Here is a 24,018-nt window from a genome sequence, read left to right on the forward strand (position 1 = left end):
ATGTAGAGGCAGGAGGATTGCCAGAGTTCAGAGTTCAATGCCAGCCTGGGTAACACAGTGAGACCTACTAACCTTCACCTCTAAGAATCAACCAATCAAACAACAATAAACTTCAGCTGAGCCACCTCTCCAGTTCCTAGGGTCTCTTCTTCGTTTGATGCTATGTATGCCAGCCTACATGACCCATGGACTTCTGGGGATTCCTGTCTAGGCCTCCTATTTGCCAACAGGAGCACTGAGATTCCCAATGTGAACTACCGTGTCCAGCTTATATGGGTTCTGGGGATTCTAATTTAGGTCCTTGCATACTTTTATCTATGAGCAATCTCCCCAGGCCTGAAACAGCACTTTGAAATAATTCTATCATATTACTTACTTTCTTGGGTACACATTTATTACTCAAATACGATGTTCTTAATGATACATGTCAACAGTAGAAAGCTAAGCAGTGGAACTACTAAGCAGTAACCCTGAATCCAAAGAGCCCGTAGTCTGACGCAGAATCTAGCTAGGAAGAAGCCCCGCTAAGTGGTATAAACTGCCCGGCAGAACAAGAGTTTGAAAACGACTGCATCCAGGAGAGGTAGGGTGGGAGAAGTCGAGGAAAACCTCCCAAAAGGATAGCTCAGGACTGGCTGGAAGGATGAGTCCCACTCACCTACAGACTCGGAGCAAAACAGAATCCCAGAATGAAAGGAAACAGTGAACTCGGAATTCATCCAACACTCATGAGTTCAAGGCCATCCTCCGCTACACAGTAGATTCAGGGTTAGCCTGGGTTACACCTAATCTCAAACAAATAACACAAAAACAAACTCACAAAAGCAGCAAGAGTAATCGAGCTGCTGGGGCAAAATAGTTGTTGCCGGTCTTCCTGCGGTGTCACTTGGGGGTTTTACTGGTTCAGGCAGCAGGAAAGAGAGACTTGTAGCCACAAAAAAAGGTAGCATTTTCTAATGACTGGACCAAGATTCTAATTTCGCACCGTCAACTCATGATGTTCAACATCAAGAGTTCTGCTCGTAAAGATTTCCCAGGTCAGGGTTTCAAACCTATGAGCTCTAAGCCAGCCAGTACCACACAGCAAAAACTGCTTGAAAAATAAAAAGAACCTGCTTACACAGTATTCCCAGCCCCAGGAGGCAGAGGCAGGGGGATCACTGCAGCCCCATATATGTAGTAAGTCCCAGGTAAGCTGGGGCTACGTAGTGAGACCCTGTCTTAAACAGACAAGGGAATGCTAAGGCAGTCAGCTGAGTGGTACAAACCTGTACATAATCTCCAATACACAGGGCTAAAACAGGATTTTTAAATTCAAGATGGCCTGGACTACAGAGTGAGTTCAAGGCCAGTCAGAGTAATGTAGTAAGACACTGTTCCAAAATTTAAGAATTTTTGAAAAATAGAAAGAAAAAACAAAGCAAAACAAAAGCAGCTTCGGCTGGAGAGATGGCTCAATGATGAAGGACATTTGCTGCAAGCCAGGCGTGGTGGCGCACACCTCTAATCCCAGCACTCGGGAGGCAGAGGCAGGCAGGTATCTATGAGTCTGAGGCCAGCCTGGTCTACAGAGTTCCAGGATAGCCAAGGCAACAACACAGAGAAACCCTGTCTCAAAAGAGAGAAAAAGAAAAAAAAAAAAAAAAGGAAAGAAACAAGCAGTATTCGCTGCTCTTCGGACGACTGGAGTTTGAATCTCAGCATTCAGACTGGGCACCTCACAACTGCCTATAACTCTAAATCTAGGGGATCCGATGTTCTCTTTAGACTTCACAGGCACCACACTCATGTGCACAAATGCACACCCCCACAAATGGTACAGAAATAAAGATGTCTTTTGTCGGGTGTGGTACCAAATAACTGTAACCCCAGCATTTAGAAGGTAGACACGGGAGGATCAGGGAGGCATTCAAAGCCAGCCTTGGCTGCACAAGGAGTCTGAGGCTAGCCTGAGCTCATGACACCCTGTCTCTGGGCCCTGCTGGGGCCAGGGGATGGCTCATCAGGTAAAGTGCTTGCCGCACAAACTGGATGACCTGAGTTTGAACCCCAGGAAAGCAGATGAAAGGGGAGAACTGACTCCACAAAGTTGTCCTCTGACCTCCACAAGAGCAACATAGCACACGTGTGTATACATATACATACACACACACACACACACACACACACACACACTGTACATACACACCAAAAACAAACTTTTAAAAAGACAAAAATGTGTATGGTTCACCACTGCCTGTATTGGGTCTCATGCACTCCAGTAATAATCCTCTCAGCCCCCATCACTAACTAATCCTGCAGCCCCAGGTTCATCTTACTTCACTTTAACCTGATGTGTTCCTCATACTTCACAGCAGTTTTCAAAGAAGAAAAACCATGGCAATGGCAGATTGTCACCAATTTGGAGTAATTAGGAACCGACAGAATGACTGGCAGGAACGTGGTGAACACGGCCAGGACACAGGGCTATGGCGGAGTGAAGGGCTGGCCGGGCTTGCATGCGGCCAGGTTCACTAAGGCTGGTCATCACCCTTCACAGATACCAGCTGGGAGCAAAGTGCTCTTCCTGAACCAGGCTGTTGAGTGAATTCTCCAGTTCTTCAGCCACTAAACGGGTGGTCCTGGGCAAACTAAGCAAATTCTCCCCAGTTTCCCCAAATAAAAATGGAGACAGTACCACAGTGAGTTCCACATAGTTCACTGCCACGGCAGTCATACTAAGTAACTCCAGGGCCAGTAGGACAGCACTGTAATTCCAGCACCCAGGAAGCTGAGGCAGGAGGATCTCTCTAAGTTAGAGTCCAACCTGGTCTACACGGAAAGTCCCAAGCCAGCCAGGGGATTCATAGTGAAGCCCCGTCTCAGAGACCATAACATCCAGAAAGCCTTTTCAAAGACAGTGGTAAAGATTCTAGGCCTTCTCTTCCTCTAAAACTAGAGCCCACCTCTAATATCTACTGTCACAATAGAATTTTTTTTTTTTTTTTTTGAGTCAGGGTCTTACTCTTAGCCCAAGCTGGCTGGTCTCAAACTCACAGACAATCCTCCTGCTTTGGCCTCCAGCTGCTGGGATAACAGGTGTGAGCACCAACTTCAACAAGACTTCTGACAGTGGTAATCCCCATCTCTCTTCCCAGGACTGGATGAAAAAGTATTCACTTAATGCTGGTCCCCACCTGAAATCCTTTCGCTGAGGTTAGCAAATGGGGTAGGATGCAAAGCTGGCCTGCAGCTAAATGGCCACCAGCCAGACCTGCACTCCCAGTGGGAGGAGCCAAGGAACCCACGGCACAGTGGGCAAAGCTCTCCAAGAACCCCCCACAGCACGGGTACGGTCGTCACTGCTCCTAAGGCTACTCCTACATGCTTGCACGAACAGGGGCCCAGAAAAAAGGCTCGGTTTATTGGCCAAGTTCCAAAAGGGGAAGGCCTAGCAAATACTCCTTATTCCCTCCACATTTCAGCATTAAAGCTCCCAACTTTTTTCCACTTTGTGATTCCAATGACAGGTATAGGAAAGCAAGGTAAAAAATTCTAAAATAGACCAACACATGCTGTGGGGCTTGCACAGCAGGTGAGGACCCCTCCTGGGACAGGTGTCTTGACAGATTAGGGTCACTGCAGTCACATCTCCCTGGGGACACACGGAGGAAATTCCCTTTCCAGAGCATCAGCTTCCTTCCCCCCAGCCTGACAATGGACGCCAAAGGATAAAGGGCCATTTAAAAACAAACATAGAGGGCTTGCTAGCCTGGGTGTGTAGGGCCCTGGGCGCAAACTCCAGCACGGAAAACAAAGACAAACAAATGGCATTTCTTACAGTGGACACAGGGTTCTGCCACCTGCTACAGCAGCTCCTTAAGCCTGCAGGTCGGTCGCCCAGCCCTAAGTCACTTTCCTTCTTTGCACTCTAGTGTCCACAGGGGGGGGGGGGGGGGGACGACGACACACAAAAGCAAAAGGCCCGAGGTTTGGAAGCTAGTCTCCAGCCACCCACACTCCACCGCTCCAGGTCTCCCTCCCTCTCAGCGTCCCCGAGGCTGTGGACCCGCTCTGGAGTCCAAGCAGGCGCCGCTACTACCTTGGCTAATGGCAGCACTGAATGAAAGGAGCCGAGGCAGGCTTAGGATTTATGAATGTGCAGGGGAGGAGGGATATCATGTGACAATAAAGGAGAAGGTCTTATTCACAAAAAAAGAAAAAAAGTGGCTGGTGGCGAGGACCGTCGCTGAACAGCGGTCGCAGAGTCGGGACCGCTCGGACCCCAGGCGGCCCCGCCTCCAGAGCCCAGCGAGGGAAACGCCTCGGACCCAAGTGCGGGGACCCAACCCAGCACGCGACTAAGGCGGGGGGCAGCTGCCACTTAGCCCGGAGACGGTGACAGCCCCGAGTCTCCTCGAGGGGCGGCCCGGGAGCACCTCCGACTAAGCACCAAGAGCTTTGTTCCCCTCGGGCCCGCGGGCCGGGCACACGCACGGGCACGCGCTCTCCCTCACATACACGCCAGGAGCGCGCTTCCCCGCACGCTCTCTCCCGCCCTTGCTGCACACGCTTCGGATCCGCCCCCAGAGCTGCCCCGACACCGCGGGGCGCGTGTGCCGGCCCACACGCGCGTGCACACACTCACGCGCACCGGGACTCCGCGGGCTGCTCCCGCGCTCCGGCTGCTGCGCGGACCCAGGCGCACGGACCCTGTGCCGAGCCGAGCCGGGCGGGCCCTCCCCCAACTCCTTCGTGTTTTTATGAATGAAAATGTGGTATGCAAATGAGAGCGATTCAAGAAAAACGAAATGGCGGAGCCGGGCCCCAGAGGGCTCGGGAGAGGACTGTAGGGCAGGCAGCCGCGTCCGGAGTCACAAAGTCACCGTGCACACATACCCATCGACCCCGGGATGCCCCGCGTGGAGGGCATCAGAGCTTTCAGCTCATGCAGTGCGGGAGACTGCCCCGAGGTCATTCGCGCGCCCTTGGCCCCAGCTGCGACCCAGACTCGCAGACCCTAGGCGGTTCCTGCAGCCTCCCCCAGCCAGGCTGGAGAGCCTCGCGCACAGTCCCGACAGCCAGCAGCACCCCACGCCAAGTTCCCCCGACGAGTCCCCCGCCTGCGTCCCTGGCGGCGGCCCCCACGCCGCCCCGCCGGGCACCCGTGTCCCACCCGCGGTGAACTTACTCGTCCGGGTGTGTTTCTTCGGTCATTTTCTTGTTCACCTAGACGCCTGTCCCGCGGCGGGCAGCCTGGCTCCCTTCATCTTCCTGTGCGCTCGCCCCCCTTCTTCACATCTCCGACATCTCCTGATTTGGTGGTGGAGGGGGGGAGCTAGAGATGAAGGGGGCACCGAGGCAGGCGAGGAAACGGGGCTCCCAGAGCGCAGGGCGAGGTCTGGGAAGGGGTGCACCGGGCAGCGGACGCCACCGGCCGGACGGGCGCGGCCCCCAGGCTCCGAACGGGAGCAGGGGCGAGATTTGGGAAGGGGACCCGGAGAGGGAGAGCAGCAGAAAAACAAGCACGCTCTGGGCGGCAGGCGGGCGGCCGGCTATGGTGGGGCCGGGCCGGGGTCGCCCCGGGGACCGGGCCAATCAGGGTTCCGGGTAGCGCTCGGCGGCCGGGGGAGGTGCGCCTGGGAGGCGGTGCAGGGCGCCCCGTCCGAACCCCATCTCGCGACTCCACCGATTTACTCCATATTGGATTCTCAGCGCCGCCAACAGGAGGAGGAAGTAGGGCGGAAGCGATGACGTCTTCCCAGCGGCCAGAGGTGGTGGAGTGCAAAAAGCTTCCTACTTGCGACCAAAAAAGAGAGAAAGAGAGAGAGAGAGAGAGAGAGAGAGAGAGAGGAAAACACACACACAAAAACACTTTGTCCCGCCTCCTGAGAGTGCTCCGCTCTTACTCCCCCTCCCGCTAGCTTCCAGTCCGGGAGGAGCCGTGGAACGTGGTTAGGGCTGCGTTTGTCTGGCTCCGAATCCTTGTCTCCGGGGCTCCGGGTTTTAGGAAGCCCAAGAGGGAGGGAGGCGGGAGCCGAGGACGAGAACACATCTGGCTCCTGTTTTGTCCCCTCCCTCCTCCCAAACCTTTGGATTAAAAATCAAGTGGGGAGGTGGCGGGGGGGGCGGAGATGGGGCGGAGTTATACTGCAGCCGGAGAGTTCGGGCTGGGAGGAACGCTGCAGGGTGCCGGGTGGGGGCGGTGCAGGTGGCCGGCGCTGGCCTTAACGTCTCAACTCTGATAGAAACCGAGCAAAGAGGGAGCTGGACTTTGCCAGCGTCCTGAATGGCAGAGGAGGTACAGTTTCACGAGAATCTTGCAATCCTGTTTTGTAGCCGAGGCTGCCTTTGAACTCTTGATCCTTTTGCCTCAGCATTCCAAGTGATGGGATTATTGTTGTAGAACACCATGCCCACCCAGAGCGGGCATTTTTAAAAAATTGTCATTTGTACACAGAAAACAAAAGGTACATCGGACCTAGCTGAGAAACTTTTGTATTGCAGGAAGAAATGGAGTTTAAAGGTAACACCAAAATATATGAAATTACTCAGTAGTCTCTTTCCTGTTGGTGAATAATGTCTCATCTCCAGCTCTTTAAGCCCATAGTTAGCAGAAGGGAGCCCCGGGAACTCCCCATACTCCACCCGGGCTGTCTTTTTATTTTATTTTTTTAAGAATGTGTTGGTGGCGGGAAGAGGCGGCATGCATGAATGTCTGTGCACCACATGTGAGCTGAGGCAGGGGCCAGAAGATGTTGGATCTCCTGGAACTGAAGGTGTAGCTGGTTGTTAGCCTCCACAAGGGTGCTAGGAATTGAACCAAGGTCCTCTGGAATGTCAGCCAGTACTCGTAACTACTGAGCCATCTCTTACCATCTCTCTAAATTTTTCTTGCCTTGGCCTAGGACCTGCCTGAGGTTTTCTGAGTGGACTCATGCAACATCTGAACAACGAATAGAATTGCTCCCAGGACTTTAGTTTGTTCATTTGCCTGGGATCTGAACTTGTGGTATTGAAATCCTTTACAATTTCTGAAGAGGATGCCATGTTTTCACTTTGCACTGGATCCCACCAATTTCAGAGTATTGAGTATCTCCTGAGGTCTGGCCAGGGAACAAGAGACACAGTCCCTGTCCCTGTCTGCTTCCAAAGACTAATGGACATGTCCTATCCTCCAGAATATGCCATGAGAGACATTTCCATAGAGATTTTAACTAAATAGGATTTTAACTAAACAAACTAGGAGCTTAAATATCTACCTCAAAAATAGAAAGCTGCTGGACTGGATAATCCCGTTCAAGGAAGACTGAGGCAGGAGGATTGATACAAGTTCAAGTCCAGCCTAGTTTGCACAGGGAATCCCAGGCCAACCAGAGCTATTAAGCAAGATACAGTCTCAAACAAAACCACAAAAAGAAAAACAGTCAGGCATGGTGGGTCATGTCTGTGACTCTAGCATTCTGGAGGCAAAAAGGCAGGTGCACCTCTGATCTTGAGGCCTGTCTGGTCTACATAATGAGTTTCAGGCCAACCATAATGGTGGGATCTCGTATCAGAATAATAATAATAAAAACCAGCAGCGACAACTAAAAACCCCTGCACAAAACAAAAACTGACTCTCTAAGAGGTATATGCATAGAGAGAGATGCACAAGGGCTTGAAACGTGGGAGTTTCACTTTTGAGTCAGGTAGAAACTGGAGGGTTTTTGCTCTCCACAACCATGATCTTTGTGGACACAGCGTGAGGTTCCCCACTCGATTCTGAGTGCTGGTGACATGTAGCATTTTGGTTTTCTCTTAGAAGACCTGAGACCCTGAAAGTGGGGTTTCTATTAATTCTTCAACTTTCACTGGGGTAATAAAGCAAACCCTGACTTTTGTTTTTGTGTTTTGAGGTCATGACTACGAGACATGCTGGGTGTGGTAGAAACCATTAATCCTGGCATTCTGGACACAGGCAAGTGGAGCTCTGAGTTCAAGACCATAGTGGTCTACATATTGAGTTCCAGGCCAGCTAGGGCTAAATAGTGAGTCCTTGTCTTAAAGGGGGGTGGGGGGGGGGGGGAGACAATGAGAGTAGAGATGGCCCAGTGGTTAAGAGCACTGGTTGCTCTTCCAGAGGATCTAGGTTTGATTTCCATGACCACATGGCCCCTCACAACTGTCTATAACTCCCTCTTCTGGCTTCCAAGGGCACCAGGCACCCAAGTAGTACACAATTCTACATACAGACAAAACACCTATAGCACGTACAAGAAAATCAAAGAAACTAAAAGGGAGACATTCGGGGCTTGGAGGAGAGGTTAATATAATGCTTGCCTTGCCCTTCAAGGACCTGTGCCCCATCCTTAGCACACATAGTTGGTGGCCTGTGTTTGTATTCCCAACACTGTAGAGCTGGAGGCAGGCAAAGTCCCCAGTGCTTACTAGTCACTCCTGTGGCCTAACTGGCAAGTCCCAGATTCCAGGAGAACACTGCCTTAAAAAGCAAGATGGATGGCTCCCCAGGAAAACTACCCAAGATTTACCCAGCTCCCCTCCTCCCCCGCCCCCAGCAGTGCTTGCACCTACATGGGCACACGGTGAATGAGACATCTGCTGTCAACAGGGTCTTTGGGACTATGAGAACTCTTATGAATACAAACTACTTGGAAAGGGCATTGGGGGGGGGGGGGTGCCTGTATATAAAATGCAAGCTAGAAGCCGGGTGGTGGTGGCATGGTGGTGGTGGCACATGCCCTTAATCCCAGAACTTGGGAGGCAGAGCCCTCTGAGTTCAAGGCCAGCCTGGTCTACAGAGTGAGATCCAGGAGAGGCACCAAAACTACACAGAAAAACCCTGTCTCAAAAAACCAAACCAAGCCGGGCAGTAGTGGCGCACGCCTGTAATCCCAGCACTCGGGAGGCAGAGGCAGGTGGATCTCTGTGAGTTCGAGGCCAGCCTGGTCTACAGAGCTAGTCCAGGATAGGCTCCAAAGCTACAGAGAAACCCTGTCTCAAAAAACAAACAAACAAACAACAACAACAACAAAAAAGGTGCAAGCTAGAATCCTGAGTCTGTACATAGAGACTTCAAGAGAACCAAGCTAAATATTGGCTCTCTGAAGAACATGATTGTAGACATTCTTGAGTTGGATGTGGAATCTATAGGCTTTGACTGACTGACTTGTTCTCAATGACTAGCCCTTGCATTTAGACATGAAGTTGGGGGTTTTGTAGCATATCCTGGAAGATAGCTGCTTACCCACCATCACGGTGCCTTATGAACAACTGGATCATGCCAATCTATTTCTAAAATTCATTGTAACGTCTCAGGAAATATTTGTATTAGTGTTGATTTGTTCCATAGATGTCTTATTCTTTTCTCATTCTCTCTGCCATTCCCACAAACTATAATAAAATCATGTTACTTCTCAAAAAAAAAAAAAAAAAGGATTGGAGACATTTGAATATAAGTATTAGTTTGTGCTGATTTTGAAATGTCCAATTCAGAAGCATCATCAGTCTGAAAGTACGGGGCGTGGTGGCATCATCTGTATTCCCAATTCTTGAGAGCCTGAGGCAAGATAATCACTGTCAGTTGGAGCACATAGTTCCAAGCTAGCGTGGGCTAGAGTGAGATCCTGCCTCAAACAAAAACAAAACCAACAAAACCCCAAAACAACAGCAACAACAACAAACAAAAAACCAAAAACGCGTGGGAGCATGCTCTTGTATCCCAGGAGGCAGGAGGGTTAGAAGTTCAAGGTCATTGCGTTCCAGGACAAGCTAATCTATTTGAGACTCCGTTGGTCGTTGGTCTTTTAAAATAAAGGGTTGACTCAGTAAGATGGTAAAACTTCAAAAGTACTGTCGATCTGCTGGCCACTTCACGGAAACCCAGCGCGGCTGCCAGCCTCTTAACTCTGCGAGCGGGGGAGGCTCAGCACTCAGCAGCTCTTTCTTTCCTCGGGGGAGGGGGGCTGCGGGAAAGACTGGAGCACCCCTTGGTGGCGGCCAGCCCGGCCCAGTAGCCGGGCAGATCCTGCTTTTCCAGCAAGGGGCGGGGGGCGGGTCGCAGCACGAAGCGTGCATTTAGGCCTCCCTCCCCCCCCCCCCGCGGCCGCTCTCCCTACCCCGGGAGGGGCTGCGGTTGTGCATGGAATCGCAGGCCTCGAGCTTGGCCCCAGAGCTGTCCTCGCCTCACCCCACTCTGCCCCTTTGGTATTTCTCAATGACCAGCGCTCGAGGACACTTCCGACGCGGGGGAGGGGTGCCACTCGCGTGGTTTATCAGTTCCTTCCGGCCGCGCCCCAGCTCCTGCAGTGCCTACATCTCTGCTCCAGCAAGCAGCCACTGTACCCGCTGTGCCAAAGAGTCCCGGACCGCGCAGACTTGGTGAGAGACGCCACGGCCCTGCAGGGTGAATGGCTTGGGCTCATTGCACAATCTCCGGGATGATTAGCCAAGGGCGGCACTCCCGGATCATTTTCCCTTTCGGTTGCATAGCCAGGATTTTATTAAATAGAGATTAAAGGCCCCGCCCTGCCTCCCTCCACGTGGGTTCAGTTATTATGAACGAAAAGCCAACCCTGTTGCTTCTGAGGCCTCACTTCAGGTAGGATGGTGGCTGGACGTGTGCTCAGTGGCTCACCAAAGGCTCCTTGTGCCTTTGCTAAGGAGAGACAGAATGCAGGAAGTAATCAACGCAGCGGAGAAGGAAGCATTCTTTGTGTAAAAATGTAACCGCCAGGGTTTGCTCCAAGTTTCAGTTTACTCACTGTTCAAGCCTCAGCCAAGTTAAGAATGCGTTATGCAAAGGGTCTTTCATCTGTGGCTGCTCACTCTTTTCTAGTAGGCCGCTGCTGGGTAGGAAGAAAGAAAAAAAAAAAAAAAGAAAAGAGAGAAAGAAATCCTAGCACTTGGGAAGGATCGGGGAATTTCAAAGTCAGGCTGGATATGTGGCTTACAGCATTTAGTGTGCATGAAGTCCTGGGTTCGATTTCCCAGCTCTTCATTAATCTGGCCATGAAGTTATGCATAGACCTGTAACATATAATGCCAAAAATTCACAGTCATTCTCACCTACGCAGTTCGAGGGACACTGGGATCCCTTGAGGTTGTCACAGAGGAAAAAAAAACAAATGAAGACTAATTCTGAAACTACAGTGACTGAAACCGGATTGGTGGGTAAATTTTTATAACCATCATGTTTGTGAATGAACTTTTTTGTTGTTGTTGTTGTTTTCGAGACAGGGTTTCTATATGTAACAGTCCTGGAACTGGCTTTTTAGAACAGGCTGGCCTTGAATTCACAAAGATTCACCTCTGCCTCCCAAGTGCCGGGATTAAGGTGTGCACCACCACCGCCTGGCTGAATGAACTCTTTTAAACCAAAAGGACATACTTTATTAGCTCCTGAATTCTAGTTTTCCTTCTCCTGTACGGTTTTGGTTCCATGTAGTCGCCCAGTCCTTTGGCAGGCAACACTTGGTACTCAGCAGGAGCGAGATGTCTCTTTGGATAGTGGAGGGTTTGCAAATACGCTGCTGGTGGGCACTGCCCCCAAAGGGATGCGCCACAGAATTCGTGGCCACACCCCATACACGCGTCGTCTTTGCCTTGTACTTGTCGTTAAGATGTCCCCGCAGTCGGTCGGAACCCCTCCAACAGTTCCGTTGGCCAGTAAATGACCCTCTTGGACTCTGAAGGCGGCTTTCACTCGGGTTATCTTGGAATGAGGCTCGCGACAGCTTGCCCTTGTTGTCGCCAGGCCTCTCCTTCAGACAAGATGCCCACGTGCAGAACATTGCCGATTTTCCGCTGGGCCTTCTTGCCGCGGTACACAAACTTCCCAGTGTGAATTACGTCTGCGGCAACCAACAGCCGCTCTGTCCACTTCTTAAATCGGTAGGTATCATGACAGGTCACTTTTCTGAGGGGAGTGTCACAATCAGGGTCATAAATGCCGTTGTGATGCCCTTAATAAAGCCATGAGGACGGCTTTCGCGTGCGCCACGCCCTTACGATGTTTCACACACAGGGCGAACACAGAACCCTTATCTTGGCTCTGCCCTCGGATCACATGGATCACATGGCTCATGGCAAGTCTATTGGCAAGCCAGTTGAATGAATTTAAAATCTTACTTTCAGTGTGTTTAAAAACCGTGTGAAGGAATCATCATTGCCAACCCCCCTCCACTTTGTAGCTCTGGCTGTCTCGAACTCAACCTGCCTCTGACTCCTTCCTGAGTGCTGGGATTAAAGTTGTATGCCGCCTGCAATTAAATTTCTTTTCTTTTTTCTTTTTTGTCTTAGAACATTGCCCATGACACCATCACCATTTTCTATTTTAGAACATCATTGTCTTCAGTTTCGTAAACACATATATAATGTATGGTGATTACATTCCACCTTATTTTTTTAATTGAACATAATATTTTCAATTGTAACCATTTTTAAGTTCATAATTCAGTGGCATGAATTACATTCAAGATACCAATTGCCGGGCGGTGGTGGCGCACACCTGTAATCCCAGCACTCGGGAGGCAGAGGCAGGTGGGTCTTTGTGAGTTTGAGGCCAGCCTGGTCTACAAAGCAAGCTCCAGGACAGCCTCCAAAGCTACAGAGAAACCCTGTCTCGAAAAAAAAAAAAAAAAAAAGATACCAATTACACTCATGATATTAATTACATTTGTGGTATTTGTTGATTACATTCACAGTATTCATTCAATAACTATATTTATGATATTCATTAATTCCATCAATTGATTAATTACATTCATGATATTATGTCCTGATACTACTGTCTGTTTGTAGAGCTTTTCCATCACACAAAACAGAAATTCTGTACTTAGGAAACCATTACTCTATATTCCTTTCTTCTCCATCTTGAGATAACGTCTAATCTTTCTGTCTCTATGAATCTGTATATTCTATATATTTCATGTAATACAATTCTATAGTATTTGTCCTTTTTTAATGTAAAAACATTTTATGTACAACTGCAAGAGAAATAATACACAGACAGCTTGAACATAAAAACAGGTTACAATTCAGGAGTCCAGTGTTATTTGAAACTGGAAAATATTTTCTCGGTAGAGAACAGTAAAAATGATAACATTTCCCAATAAGCCCTTTTAAGCTAAATAATAGCTGAATTATACCTATAAATATTGATTAGATTCTGGGATACAGAAGAAACCTGTCTTCATTTGTTCAGAGAGTTATGTTTTACTTGAGTAGTGTGAGATTCCTATTCATCTTCCCCTTCACTGTTTGATTTATGGCAGACATTTTTCTATAGGCTAATCCACAATCTAAAAAGATTTTAGCCTCCCCTCCTGAAAGTACAGCCAGCATATTATCTCATCAGCTTGATACAATACAAATTTTTATCCTAATAGTGATCTGTTTCACTAAAGCTTGCCCAGTGATTAGGCAAAACCAAAATTTATTATAAGCCACAGTCATCCTAGGGTATCCCCTGCTGGGTAGCCTCCCTGGATCTGTGGGTTGCTTTATATCTAGTATCCACTTATGAGTGAGTACATACCATGTTTGTCCTTCTGAGTCTGAGTTACCTCACTCAGGATGACATTTTCTAGTTCCATCCATTTGCCTGCAAAGTTCATGATGTCATTGTTTTTCTCTGCTGACTAGTACTCCATTGTATATATGTACCATATTTTCTTAATCCATTCTTCAGTTGACAGGCATGTAGGTTGTTTGCAGGTTCTGGCTATTATGAATAATGCTGCTATGAACATAGTTGAGCAGGTATCTTTGTGGTATTGAGCATTCCTTGGGTATATGCCCAAGAATGGTATGGCTGGGTCTTGAGGTAGATTGATTCCCAATTTTCTGAGAAACTGCTGTACTGATTTCCACAGTGGCTGTACAAATTTGCATTCCTACCAACAGTGGCAGAGTGTTCCCCTTGCTCCGCATCCTCTCCAACATTGACTGTAATTAGTGTTTTTGATCATAACCATTCTGATTATGTAAGGTGTAAGGTAGTATCTCAGTTGTTTTGATTTGTTTTTTTTGTTTTTGTTTTTTTTTTTTTTTTTTTTTTGAGACAGGGTTTCTCTGTGTAGCTCTGCACCTTTCCTGGAACTCACTTGGTAGCCCAGGCTGGCCTTGAACTCACAGAGATCCACCTGGCTCTGCCTCCCGAGTGCTGGGATTAAAGGCGTGAGCCACCACCACCCGGCTGTTTTGATTTTTTTAAAGGCGTATGCCACCTGCAATTGAATTTCTTTTTGGCGAGTATGAGGTAGGATGTTTGGGAGACTAAACACATGTCTAGCTTACCAGACCAGCATTCTACCACCACAGTGCAATGTTTCTAGTTTCTTCTGTGCACACCATAACTTAAAGCACAAAAGTCGTCACAAACGGGTTTGTAGTGTGTGGAAGTCAATAGTCAAGACACTTACTTTTCATACCCTCTTACGGCTTGAGGTATTTCATGAAGCTACAGGGATACCAGGGCACATGAACCCAGGTTCCTGCCTTCTAGAATTTGGGTTGTGTGTACCAGGCATCTAAAGAACAGGTTAGAGGGTGGTGTTTGTGCAAATGGGGTAAGCCATGGAGTAAGCCGAGGTTGAGACAGGCGCCAGGGGGAGTCTTGGAGGATGGTATGAAGACAGGGTTGTGGATAAACAACAGAAAGCTGTGGTGAAAGGAGACAGTCGGACGACCAAAGGCCCAGGTCCAGCCGGTGTTAGAGGGGAAAGAAGATAACGGCAATACAGAAGGACAGAAACGGCCGCCGTGACGGGGCCACAAGGTCCGAGCTAAAGGTTAGATTGTATTTTAAAGTCATGAACCTTCCTTAGCCAATTCACAACTAACCTTTGTTCAGTCCCAGATCCCTGCTACTGTGATTTTAGTTATGTAAATGTAGGACAAGTGGCATCCATTGTTCTGGGATTAGTGAATAAAACCAAAGACGGGACAGCTCCTGGGCAGGGGCAGGCTGGTTAGCTTTGACTGCCTTTCAATTTTTTTCTAAGTAAAACTGATCTTTAAAAGAGAATATTTTATATATAAAACTTGAGCTCCTTGGTTCCTCCTGGAGGGAAAAAAAAAAAAAAAAAGGAAGCAAGGATTCGCAGCTGTGAGTGCCGAGCCCTAGTTAGTAAAAATGGTTGAGTAGTGGCTGTCCGCTGGCCCAGGAGACATTTGCGCTTTCGACCCTCGGAATAGAAGAACGTTTTGTGACTAGATCCAGACTCCCATTCCTTACTCCAGGTAGCTAGAGATTGTTACTGAGTCAAGCAGTTTGCCTGGGAGGAGAGACACTGACCCCCACCCTTCCCCAGAAGTCTGCGTCATGGGTGGCCAAGCCATGCAGAGTGCATTCAGGAGGGCTTGGTCACAGCCCAGTGACAGAGAACAGTGAGGCTCCTAACACAGCAGCTAATGCCTAGCCCAGTTCAGGCTCAGCTTCTAAGATAACCTGGCCATCTGCCACTCAGCGCGGGGGTGGGGAGTGGGGGGGTCTGTTTCAAGTGACCTATTGAAAAAAAGTCACCAAAACGAATTCTTATACCCCACATTTTCAGAGCAGTCTATACAAGTCATCTACCCAGATATTTTAAGCAGGGTCTCAGATTTTACAATTCTAAGAGATTTGATTAACCCAGGCACAGTAGATAGTTTGAGGTGAGCAAAGTCAAAACTAGTTAGGTAGACATTTTCTTCCAAGAACAGAAATACCAGTGCATGACAAAGCACAGTGGTTGGGCCATGAAGACAGATAATTAATTCCCACGACACAAGAACAGTAGACATAGCTGTCTTTGTGATCTGTGAGATGGGACTCAGGAAAAGGTCTAGGATAATTCCCAATTTCTAACTTGTGCCTTTTGGTCCTAACCAAATCAGTATAATCATCCAAAGAGAAGGAAAGCAGAGCCATGTAATAACAACTGCTACCACTCAAGCTGGGACACCCCAGGCCAGAGGGAAGCAGACCCCGGGGAGACAGATATGGGGCATAGCTAGTTTGTGGGGTTGGGGGTGTGATATGGCACTTGGATTCAGTGTTGCCCTGTGCCTGGGGTGAGTCTGACTTTCAAGGTGTAAGAGCTAATACATTTTTTTTTCTTGAGCTGGGATGAGTTGGACTTCTGTCACTAATAGCCAAAAAGTCTATGAAAATTGAAAATTGTCCTTTGAATAGGGAAGAAGAGGGAAAAACTAGGTCATGGAATATAAGGTGAATATAATTTATTATTAGTGCTATTTTGGTTTCTCACCATTTATTTGTGACAAAAAAATGTTTAATTAGTTTTTGAGAAAAGGTCTGACTACATATCCTTGGCTCACCAGGAATTCACTTTGTAGACCAGGCTAATCTCCTTCAACTCACAGAGATCTGTCTACCTCTGCTAGGATTACAGGCATGGGCCATCATGCCTGGCTATAATTAAATCTGGCTCATGGGCTGGATAAGACCCTCAGAGAAGGTTTTGATTGCTCTCTAATTTTTTCTTAAATAAAACTAAGTTTAAACTGAGAATATTTGCCAGGCAGTGGTGGCACATGCCTTTAATCCCAGCACTCAGAAAGCATAGTGGTGCACACTTATAATCCCAGCTCTCAGGATGCAGAGGCAGGCAGGTTTCTGTGCATTACAGACCAGCTTGGGCTACATAGTGAAACCCTGTCAAAAAAAAAAAAAAATTTAGTTCTCAACTGAATTCTTGGAAAAGTAAATAATTATCTCTTAATTGTTTATTCTGTCACCTTATAATGAGAGGAGTGAAGGAAGTTGAAAAGGGGGTGGTATAGCATGAGGTGTCTGCGGGCCGGGAAGGGGGACACCCTTCACCAGGCCCCATGTGGTGTCACTTCCTCCTGGAAGACATTCTCACTTCCCCTTTGTGAGGCCAGTAAGCCCACATGTACCCTCTCTGTCTCTGCCTTCTTCTTTCCACACCTTTGGTTGTTTGTCTGCCCTTTAATTAATGAGAAAAAAAGAAAAAGGATACGAAGTTAGGGATAGAGTTGAGGCAAGTATGGTCAAAATACATTATATGAAATTCTCAAAGTGTTACTAAAATAGAATTTTAATTTTGTTTGTTTGTTTGTTTTGTTTTTCAAGACAGGATTTCTCTGTAGCTTTGGAGCCTGTCCTGGACTAGCTCTGTAGACCAGGCTAGCCTCGAACTCACAGAGATCCACCTTCCTCTGCCTCCCGAGTGCTGGGATTACAAGCATGTGCCACCACCCCCCGGTGAGTTTTAAATTGTGTGTGTGTGTGTATTTGTGCTGGCATATGTGCACCATTGTGTGCGTGTGTTGAGGTCTTTGGACAACTTACAGGAGTTGGCTTTTCCTTCCACCGCGTGGATCCTAGAAACTCAGGTCTTCAGGCTTGAGGTCAGGCACCTTGACCTGCTAAGCCATCTCTCTGGCTTATCCATATTGCCTTCCCTCTGATTATAAAACTGAGGCAGTAGAGGCTGTATCTCATTCCCTTTGGCGCTAAGTCACCCTTACCACCCACAGCGCAAATAAACAACCATGATGCTTTCCCCTCTTTTACCTCTTTAAAGTGTATTATAACAAAACAAACAAAAAAATTGGGTGTGGTGTTCCATGCCTGTAATTCCAGCCCTAGGGAGGCAGAGCAGAGGATCCTCCTAATTCCAAGACCAGCCTGGTCTACAGATGAGTTCCAGGCTAGCCATGAAAGTGACAATGTGTCTTTACAAAAAGAAAAAGCATCTTGGGGCTTGGGAGAGTGCTCAGTCGGTAGAGCACTGACCTAAGATTTGGGAGACCCTGGCTTTGGTCCCCAACATTACATAAAATGGCCCTGGTGGTGTATGCCTACAATCCCATGCTCAGGAAACAGAAACAGGAGGATCAGAAATTCAAGGTAATTTCCAGATCTCACATCCCCCCCCCCACACCACCCCCCAAAAAGGCTCATCTAGTAAAGGCAAGTTGTTCTCTGACCTCCTAATGAGCTCTGTGGCGTGTTCCACCCCAGCCCCTCCCCCCCAATAATGATATAGAAATAAGAATTTCAAGGTAAGCCTTGGCTCTTAAGGAGTTCAAGGTCAGATTGGGCTACACGAGACTCTGTCATAAATAAGTAAATAAATCTTGTCCCATGACATCAGAGAATGTATACTGAGTCACATTTTAGTGTCCCCATCATGGTGCCAGATAAGTAGCTGGGCAGGTCCTGTAAACTGAACCATGCTATAGTCACAGAGTCCTAAAGTCCAAAGGACATTGAGGAGCCACCTGTTTTAAGGTGAAGAAGCGGGCCCAGATAAGCTAAGTGACTCACTGTAGACCACACAAACAGTAAAGATCAAATTCATAACTTTCAATCAGGGATTCAAAGTCCAGACTCTGTAACCAAGGTGCCTTAGTTATAACCGGGCAGGGTGCACTCAGACGTCCTGTGGTGCCAGCGGAAGGAAAGGCCACATTGCTTATCAGGGTTGTAACTCATTCATAGAAGAGTAAACGAAGGACTTCCTCTTCCCTCAGCAAAGAACAGGGAGAGTGGCTCACACCTGTAATCCCAATCCTACGAAGACTATATCAGGAGGATCGTGGTGCATTACCGCCCCACCCAAGCTACGTAAGATGACACCATCTCAAAACACAAAATCATTTCACTTGAGCCCCTTAAAAGCTGCTCTAAAGACGTTTCTTCAAACTTGTCAATGTTTTATGCACATTTCCAGATAACATTTAGGGCTGGAAGCATTCTCTGATTTTTTTGAGACTCTGTAGCCAGAGATGAGCTGAAACTCGCTGCATCCCCCAGGCTGGTCTCAGACTTTAAACAGTCCTGCTTTTTCAGCCTCTGAGTTCCGGAATTATAGGTATGAACCACAATGTCTGGTTTTCTGATCTTGCTGTCATACATATAGAGCTCTTTAAAAAATGGCAAAATGCTTTCATATAATTTACTCTTTTTCTTGAGGCAGGCTCTCACATCCCAGGCTGGCCCCTGCTGTGCAGATGGATGACTTGATCTTGTCTCCATCTCCTACATGCTGGAATTACAGCGTGTCTCACCTAGTTTATGTGGTGAGTCAACCTGGAACTTTGTGTATGCCAGGCAAGCAATCTACCAACGGCCTGCATCCTCAGCCCCTTATTTTATTCTTTTGCACCCTTGTTGTAACTCATCTAGACTTCCACCTTGGCTTCTCGAACAAATGGTGGACTTGTTTTTGGTTTTTGGTTTTTGGGACAGGGTTTCCCTGTGTAGTCCTGGCTGTCCCGGATCTGTCTGCTGTAGCTGGATTGTGGCTTGGCAGGACCTGGAGAGAAAACTCTAGCTACAATTTCCCTATCAAGCTGATGAGGCTCCCACTGAGATCACAGGTCACAAAGGATTTTATCAGTGGCCGCATCACACCTGTTTCATTATCAGAAATATCTTACAGGGTTGGGGATTTAGCTCAGTGGTAGAGCACTTGCCTAGCAAGCCCAAGGCCCTGGGTTTGGTCCTCAGCTAAAAAAAAAAAAAAAAAAAAAAAAAAGAAGAAGAAGAAGAAGAAGAAGAAGAAGAAAAGAAAAGAAAGATCTTACAGAGTGGTAGACCTTTGATCTGAGGCCCCAGGGCTGGCTGCATGAGAGACACCCCTCTTTCAAAATAAATAGTATCATCTTACACCAGTTCTGGGCCTGAAGGTTCTGCTTCCAGATTTTCCTTCTACTTCTGGACTTAATTTTTTTTTTGTTGTTGTTTTGTTTTTTGAGACAGGGTTTCTCTGTAGCTTTGGAGCCTATCCTGGACTAGCTCTGTAGACCAGACTGGCCTCGAATTCACAGAGATCCACCTGCCTCTGCCTCCTGAGTGCTGGGATTACAGGCGTGCGCCAGCATCACCTGGCTGGACTTAAATCTTAATTTTGGAGTTTTAGCTAATACCAGACAGTTCAAAGAGAAATGGAAGATTCTTTACATACCCAGTATTTCTTTATATATGTATGTATGTATTTGGTTTTTTCTAGACAGGATTTCATTGTGCAGCTTTAGCTGTCCTGGAACTTGCTCTGTAGACCAGGCTGTCCTGGAGCTCACGCAGATCTACCTGCCTCTGCCTCCTGAGCGCTGGGAGACTAAAGGTGTGCACCTCCACTGTACCTCCAGTGCACAGCCTGGTACCTCAGTGTACCTCTTATTTCTGATGAACTGCTGTAAAACATTCAGGTAGGGAACCAGATCTTGATACTTGCTGTCACGACAGCTATGTCCTCTCCCCTAGCCCAGGCTGGTCTAGAATTCACTGTAGCCCAGGATGGCTCAGAACTTGAGGCTTTCCTCCTTCCTTGGCCTTCTCAGTGTGTGCTCTCTTGTTTTTTCCTTTTTTCTCCTGACGCACTGTAGAGCGCCCGGCTTCACCTCTCATTGGGTGCTCTTGGGTTAGGCCACTCATCGGCTGGCCCCATCTGCAGTCTTTCTGTGACCTTTGGTTTGTCACTTAGCAAAGCTGTCTGCTTCCCACCTCCTGGGATTTGCAGAAGTTACTCAGCTTCTCTTCCTCTTTATTGATCCAAGCTTTTCTTTTCCCTTTTTCTTTTAATCTATTTATTTTTATGAGCACTGATTGGTATTTTGCCTGCATGTATGCCTGTGTGAGGGTGTTGGATCCCCTGGAACTGGAGCTACAGACAGTTGTGAGCCGCCATGTGGGTGCTGGGAATTGAAGCTGGGTCCTCTGGAAGAGCAGCCAGTGCTCTTAACTGCTGAGCCGCCTCTCCAGCCCTGTGATCCAATCTTTTCACTTTACTTTTTGCAGGCCTGGGAAACAAAGCAAGGGTTGTATATGTGCCAGGAAAGCCTTCCACCAGGGAGCTACACTCTGTAGCCTAAGCTGGCCTTGAACTTGTGACTCTTCTGCCTGCCTCCTAAGTGCTGGGATTACAGGTGAACACCACCAAGCCTGGCTTGGCAAACCTTTAAGGACAATGATAAAATGTTCCATTCTACATGCCATATGGTCTGTGTCTCAACCACTCAACCAAGGTGGCTACAAGCAATATTTAAATAAATATGTGTGGCTGTGTTTCAATAAAACTGTATTTATAAAGTATAGCCTAGGAGCTATAGTCTGTTTTTTTGAGACAGGGTCTTACTCTGGCCCAGGTGAACCTGGAACTCATTCTGAAGCCCAGGGTAGCCTTGAACTTACAGGTATCCTCATGCCTCAGCCTCTCAGGTTGTGACATTACAAGTGTGAACCACAGTGATGGGCATTTTTGTTCTTTTGAGGTAGGAACACATGTACTCCATGCTGGCCTCAAACTCACTGTGTAGCCAGGGATGGCCTTGAACTCCTGATCCTCCTGCCTACATCTCCAGATTGCTGAGACTGCAGTATGTGCCACCAAGCACAGCCTCGTCTGTTTGAATAAAAATACATGCTCAATAAATGCTTGATCTCCTAAGATAGGAACAGCTTGAATTTGTACTTTACAAAAAAGGAAGCTGAAACACAGAGGTTTAGTAGCATGGACAACACCATCTGATGAGAGCTAAATCCAAGACCTGAGCCCACTTGGTCTCACTGCCCTGCAGGGCTGACACAGACAGAGGTGTCAGCTGCTCCCAGGGAGCCGGGAGAGGGTATTTTAGCTGGATCTTGAAAAATGAAGAATCTGATGGGAGATAGTGGGAGAAGCTTTGAACTCTAGGCCACGGGTACTAACTAGGTCTAGAAACAGATGCTACCCCACGGTATCACGGCCCACTGCAGGGAAGGAACAGCTTCCTCGGAGAATGCCTTCACTTCCCAGTATCTGGTCGGGCCTGGACATAGGGTCTGAGCTAAAGAACAGTGGCTAGAAGACTGAAGAACTATGTGGACCCTTTCATGACATGCACTCATTTGGATTTTAACTGGGTGGCAGATGGACTCCTGAAGTGTTTTGAACATGGGAGAGAATGACCATATTTGCATTTTAGGTCAATTTTTAAAATTATATTTTATTTTAAAACGAGGTGTTCCATGCATAGTGTACAATTGTCAAAAACTGAAAAGATCTCCCTCCTGCCAGCCTTTCATTTTTATTTTTTAAATTTTATTTGAGATAGAGTCACAATATATGTAGCTCTGGCTGTCTGGGAACTCACTATGTATACCAGGCTCACAGAGCTTGGACTCTGCTTCCCCTGAGTGCTGGGATTAGAGGTGTGGGCCTTTATACCTGGCCCCACCACATTTCAACCATCTTTCCCCGTCCCAGGGGCACTCACTGTTTTCAGTTAGAAAGGTTTGTGAAGTGTTACAGCACAAACCTGTAATATCCTAGCACTTGGAATGTTGAGGCAGAAGGATCAGGAATTAAAGGTCATCTTCAGATATGTCGGGAGTTTGAGGCCAACCTGAGCTGAGCTGCTGAGATCCTATCAATCAGTCAACAAACCTTACACTAGGATTAGGTTGGGCTAGCTGAGTGTCTTAACTCATTACTGGCCATCCCCATACCTGCATCCCCATACCTGACCTGAAGGTCACAATTCCTGGCATAGTCCTCTTGGCTCAACAACTCAGCAGTCTGCCTCTTCCCTTGATCCTCTGGGCCTTCAGGTAGATCCCTCACTTCATGTCTCACTCCAGTGGACTGCCTTGTGCTGGCAGTCTCCCCACCTTCTCAAAAAGTCTTGTTATTCTCAATGTGACATTAACAGGTCACAGGATGTGGTTGGGTGCAATCTTAGGGATTAAAATGGGCCCCTAAATACAACTTTATTCAACAAATTTTTTTTTCCCCTTCAGGACAGGGTTTCTCTGTGTAGTTTTGGTGCCTGTCCTGGATCTCGCTCTGTAGATCAGGCTGGCCTCAAACTCACAGAGATCCACCTGGCTTTGTCTCCTGAGTGCTAGGATTAAAGGCGCGGGCCACCACCGCCTGGCGCAACAAAATAATTTTTATTATCAAAAGTTTTATTTTCATTCATATGGATGTGTTTGTGAGTATCCTTGAAAGCCAGCGGGCACGTTGGATCCCTTGAAATGAAGTTAAGGCAGTTATAAACCACCTGATGTGGGTACTGGGGACTAAACTCAGATGATCTGAGCTGTCTCTACATTCCTCAACACAATCTTACCAGTTAGAGAATTTTATTTATTTATTTATTTCTGTTTATTTATTTATTTATTTATTTATTTATTTATTTATTTATTTTGGTTTTTCAAGACAGGGTTTCTCTGTGTAGCTTTGCGCCTTTCCTGGATCTCGCTCTATAGACCAGGCTGGCCTCGAACTCACAAAGATCCGCCTGGCTGTTGATAGGAAGCCCACACGGTTGGGCTTTCCCGGCGGACCACCTAGTTATTTCCGGTTCAAAATAGCCATTTCCAGGTCAGAACATCTGGCGTGACTAGGACTCTGTGGCTTTACATGGTTGCGTAAAGCGCGCAGCCATGTAATCTACATGCATGCGTGGAGTAGCCACATGCGGTCCTGTACGCATGAGCAGCCCACTCTTTAAAAAGACGGCGCCATTTTGCACAGGTCTCTCTCCTCTTCTTTCCTCTCTCTCCTCACTCACGTGTGTGCTTCACACAGGCCTATCACGTCTGTCACATTTCTGTCCTCTTTAATAAAAACTCTTCTGTGGTCTTGTCATGTTCGGGACGTGTTCCTCACGGGGTAAGAGCACTGCTAAATAACTAACAGCTGTGCCTCCTGAGTGCTGGCATTAAAGGCGTGTGCCACCATTGCCCGCAAGGAAATTTATTTTAAGTTAGAATTTCTTTTTTAGGATTCGTAGTAATGAGAAAAGGTTAAGCTGGGTGTGGTGAGACAGGCCTGTAATCTGAGCATTCAGAAGGTTAGAGACAGACCAATAGTGAGTTTGAGGCCAGCCTGGGCTATGTACTGAGTTCAAGACCTAGCAAGGCCCTGTCTCAAAGACAAGAATTAAACAAGACAGGTTGAAAAGCACTGTTTTGCTTGGTGTGGTCACTCGCCTCTGTAATCCCAGGACTCAGGAGGCTGAGGCTCTGGCCTCAGCGTGAATTCAAGACTGATCTGGCTGTATAGTGAGACCTAAAAT

At 47.6% G+C, this 24,018-nt stretch overlaps 1 protein-coding gene and 1 pseudogene across 1 annotated transcript in view; both read right to left on the reverse strand.

Moving 5' to 3' along the window:
- The window catches only part of Spred2 (sprouty related EVH1 domain containing 2), a 104,345-nt gene extending 98,267 nt beyond the window's left edge, over positions 1–6,078 (reverse strand). Inside the window, 1 exon segment of the mRNA XM_036201346.1 lies at positions 5,171–6,078. Within this exon segment, the coding sequence (XP_036057239.1) occupies positions 5,171–5,196 (26 nt within the window). The 5' untranslated portion in view covers positions 5,197–6,078.
- Positions 6,079–11,372: 5,294 nt separating this feature from the next.
- Positions 11,373–12,064, reverse strand: LOC118592266 (annotated as a pseudogene).
- Between the last annotated feature and the right edge of the window lie 11,954 nt (positions 12,065–24,018).

Source organism: Onychomys torridus, chromosome 10 (genome assembly GCF_903995425.1).
Source record: "Onychomys torridus chromosome 10, mOncTor1.1, whole genome shotgun sequence".
Taxonomy (NCBI): Eukaryota; Metazoa; Chordata; class Mammalia; order Rodentia; family Cricetidae; genus Onychomys; species Onychomys torridus.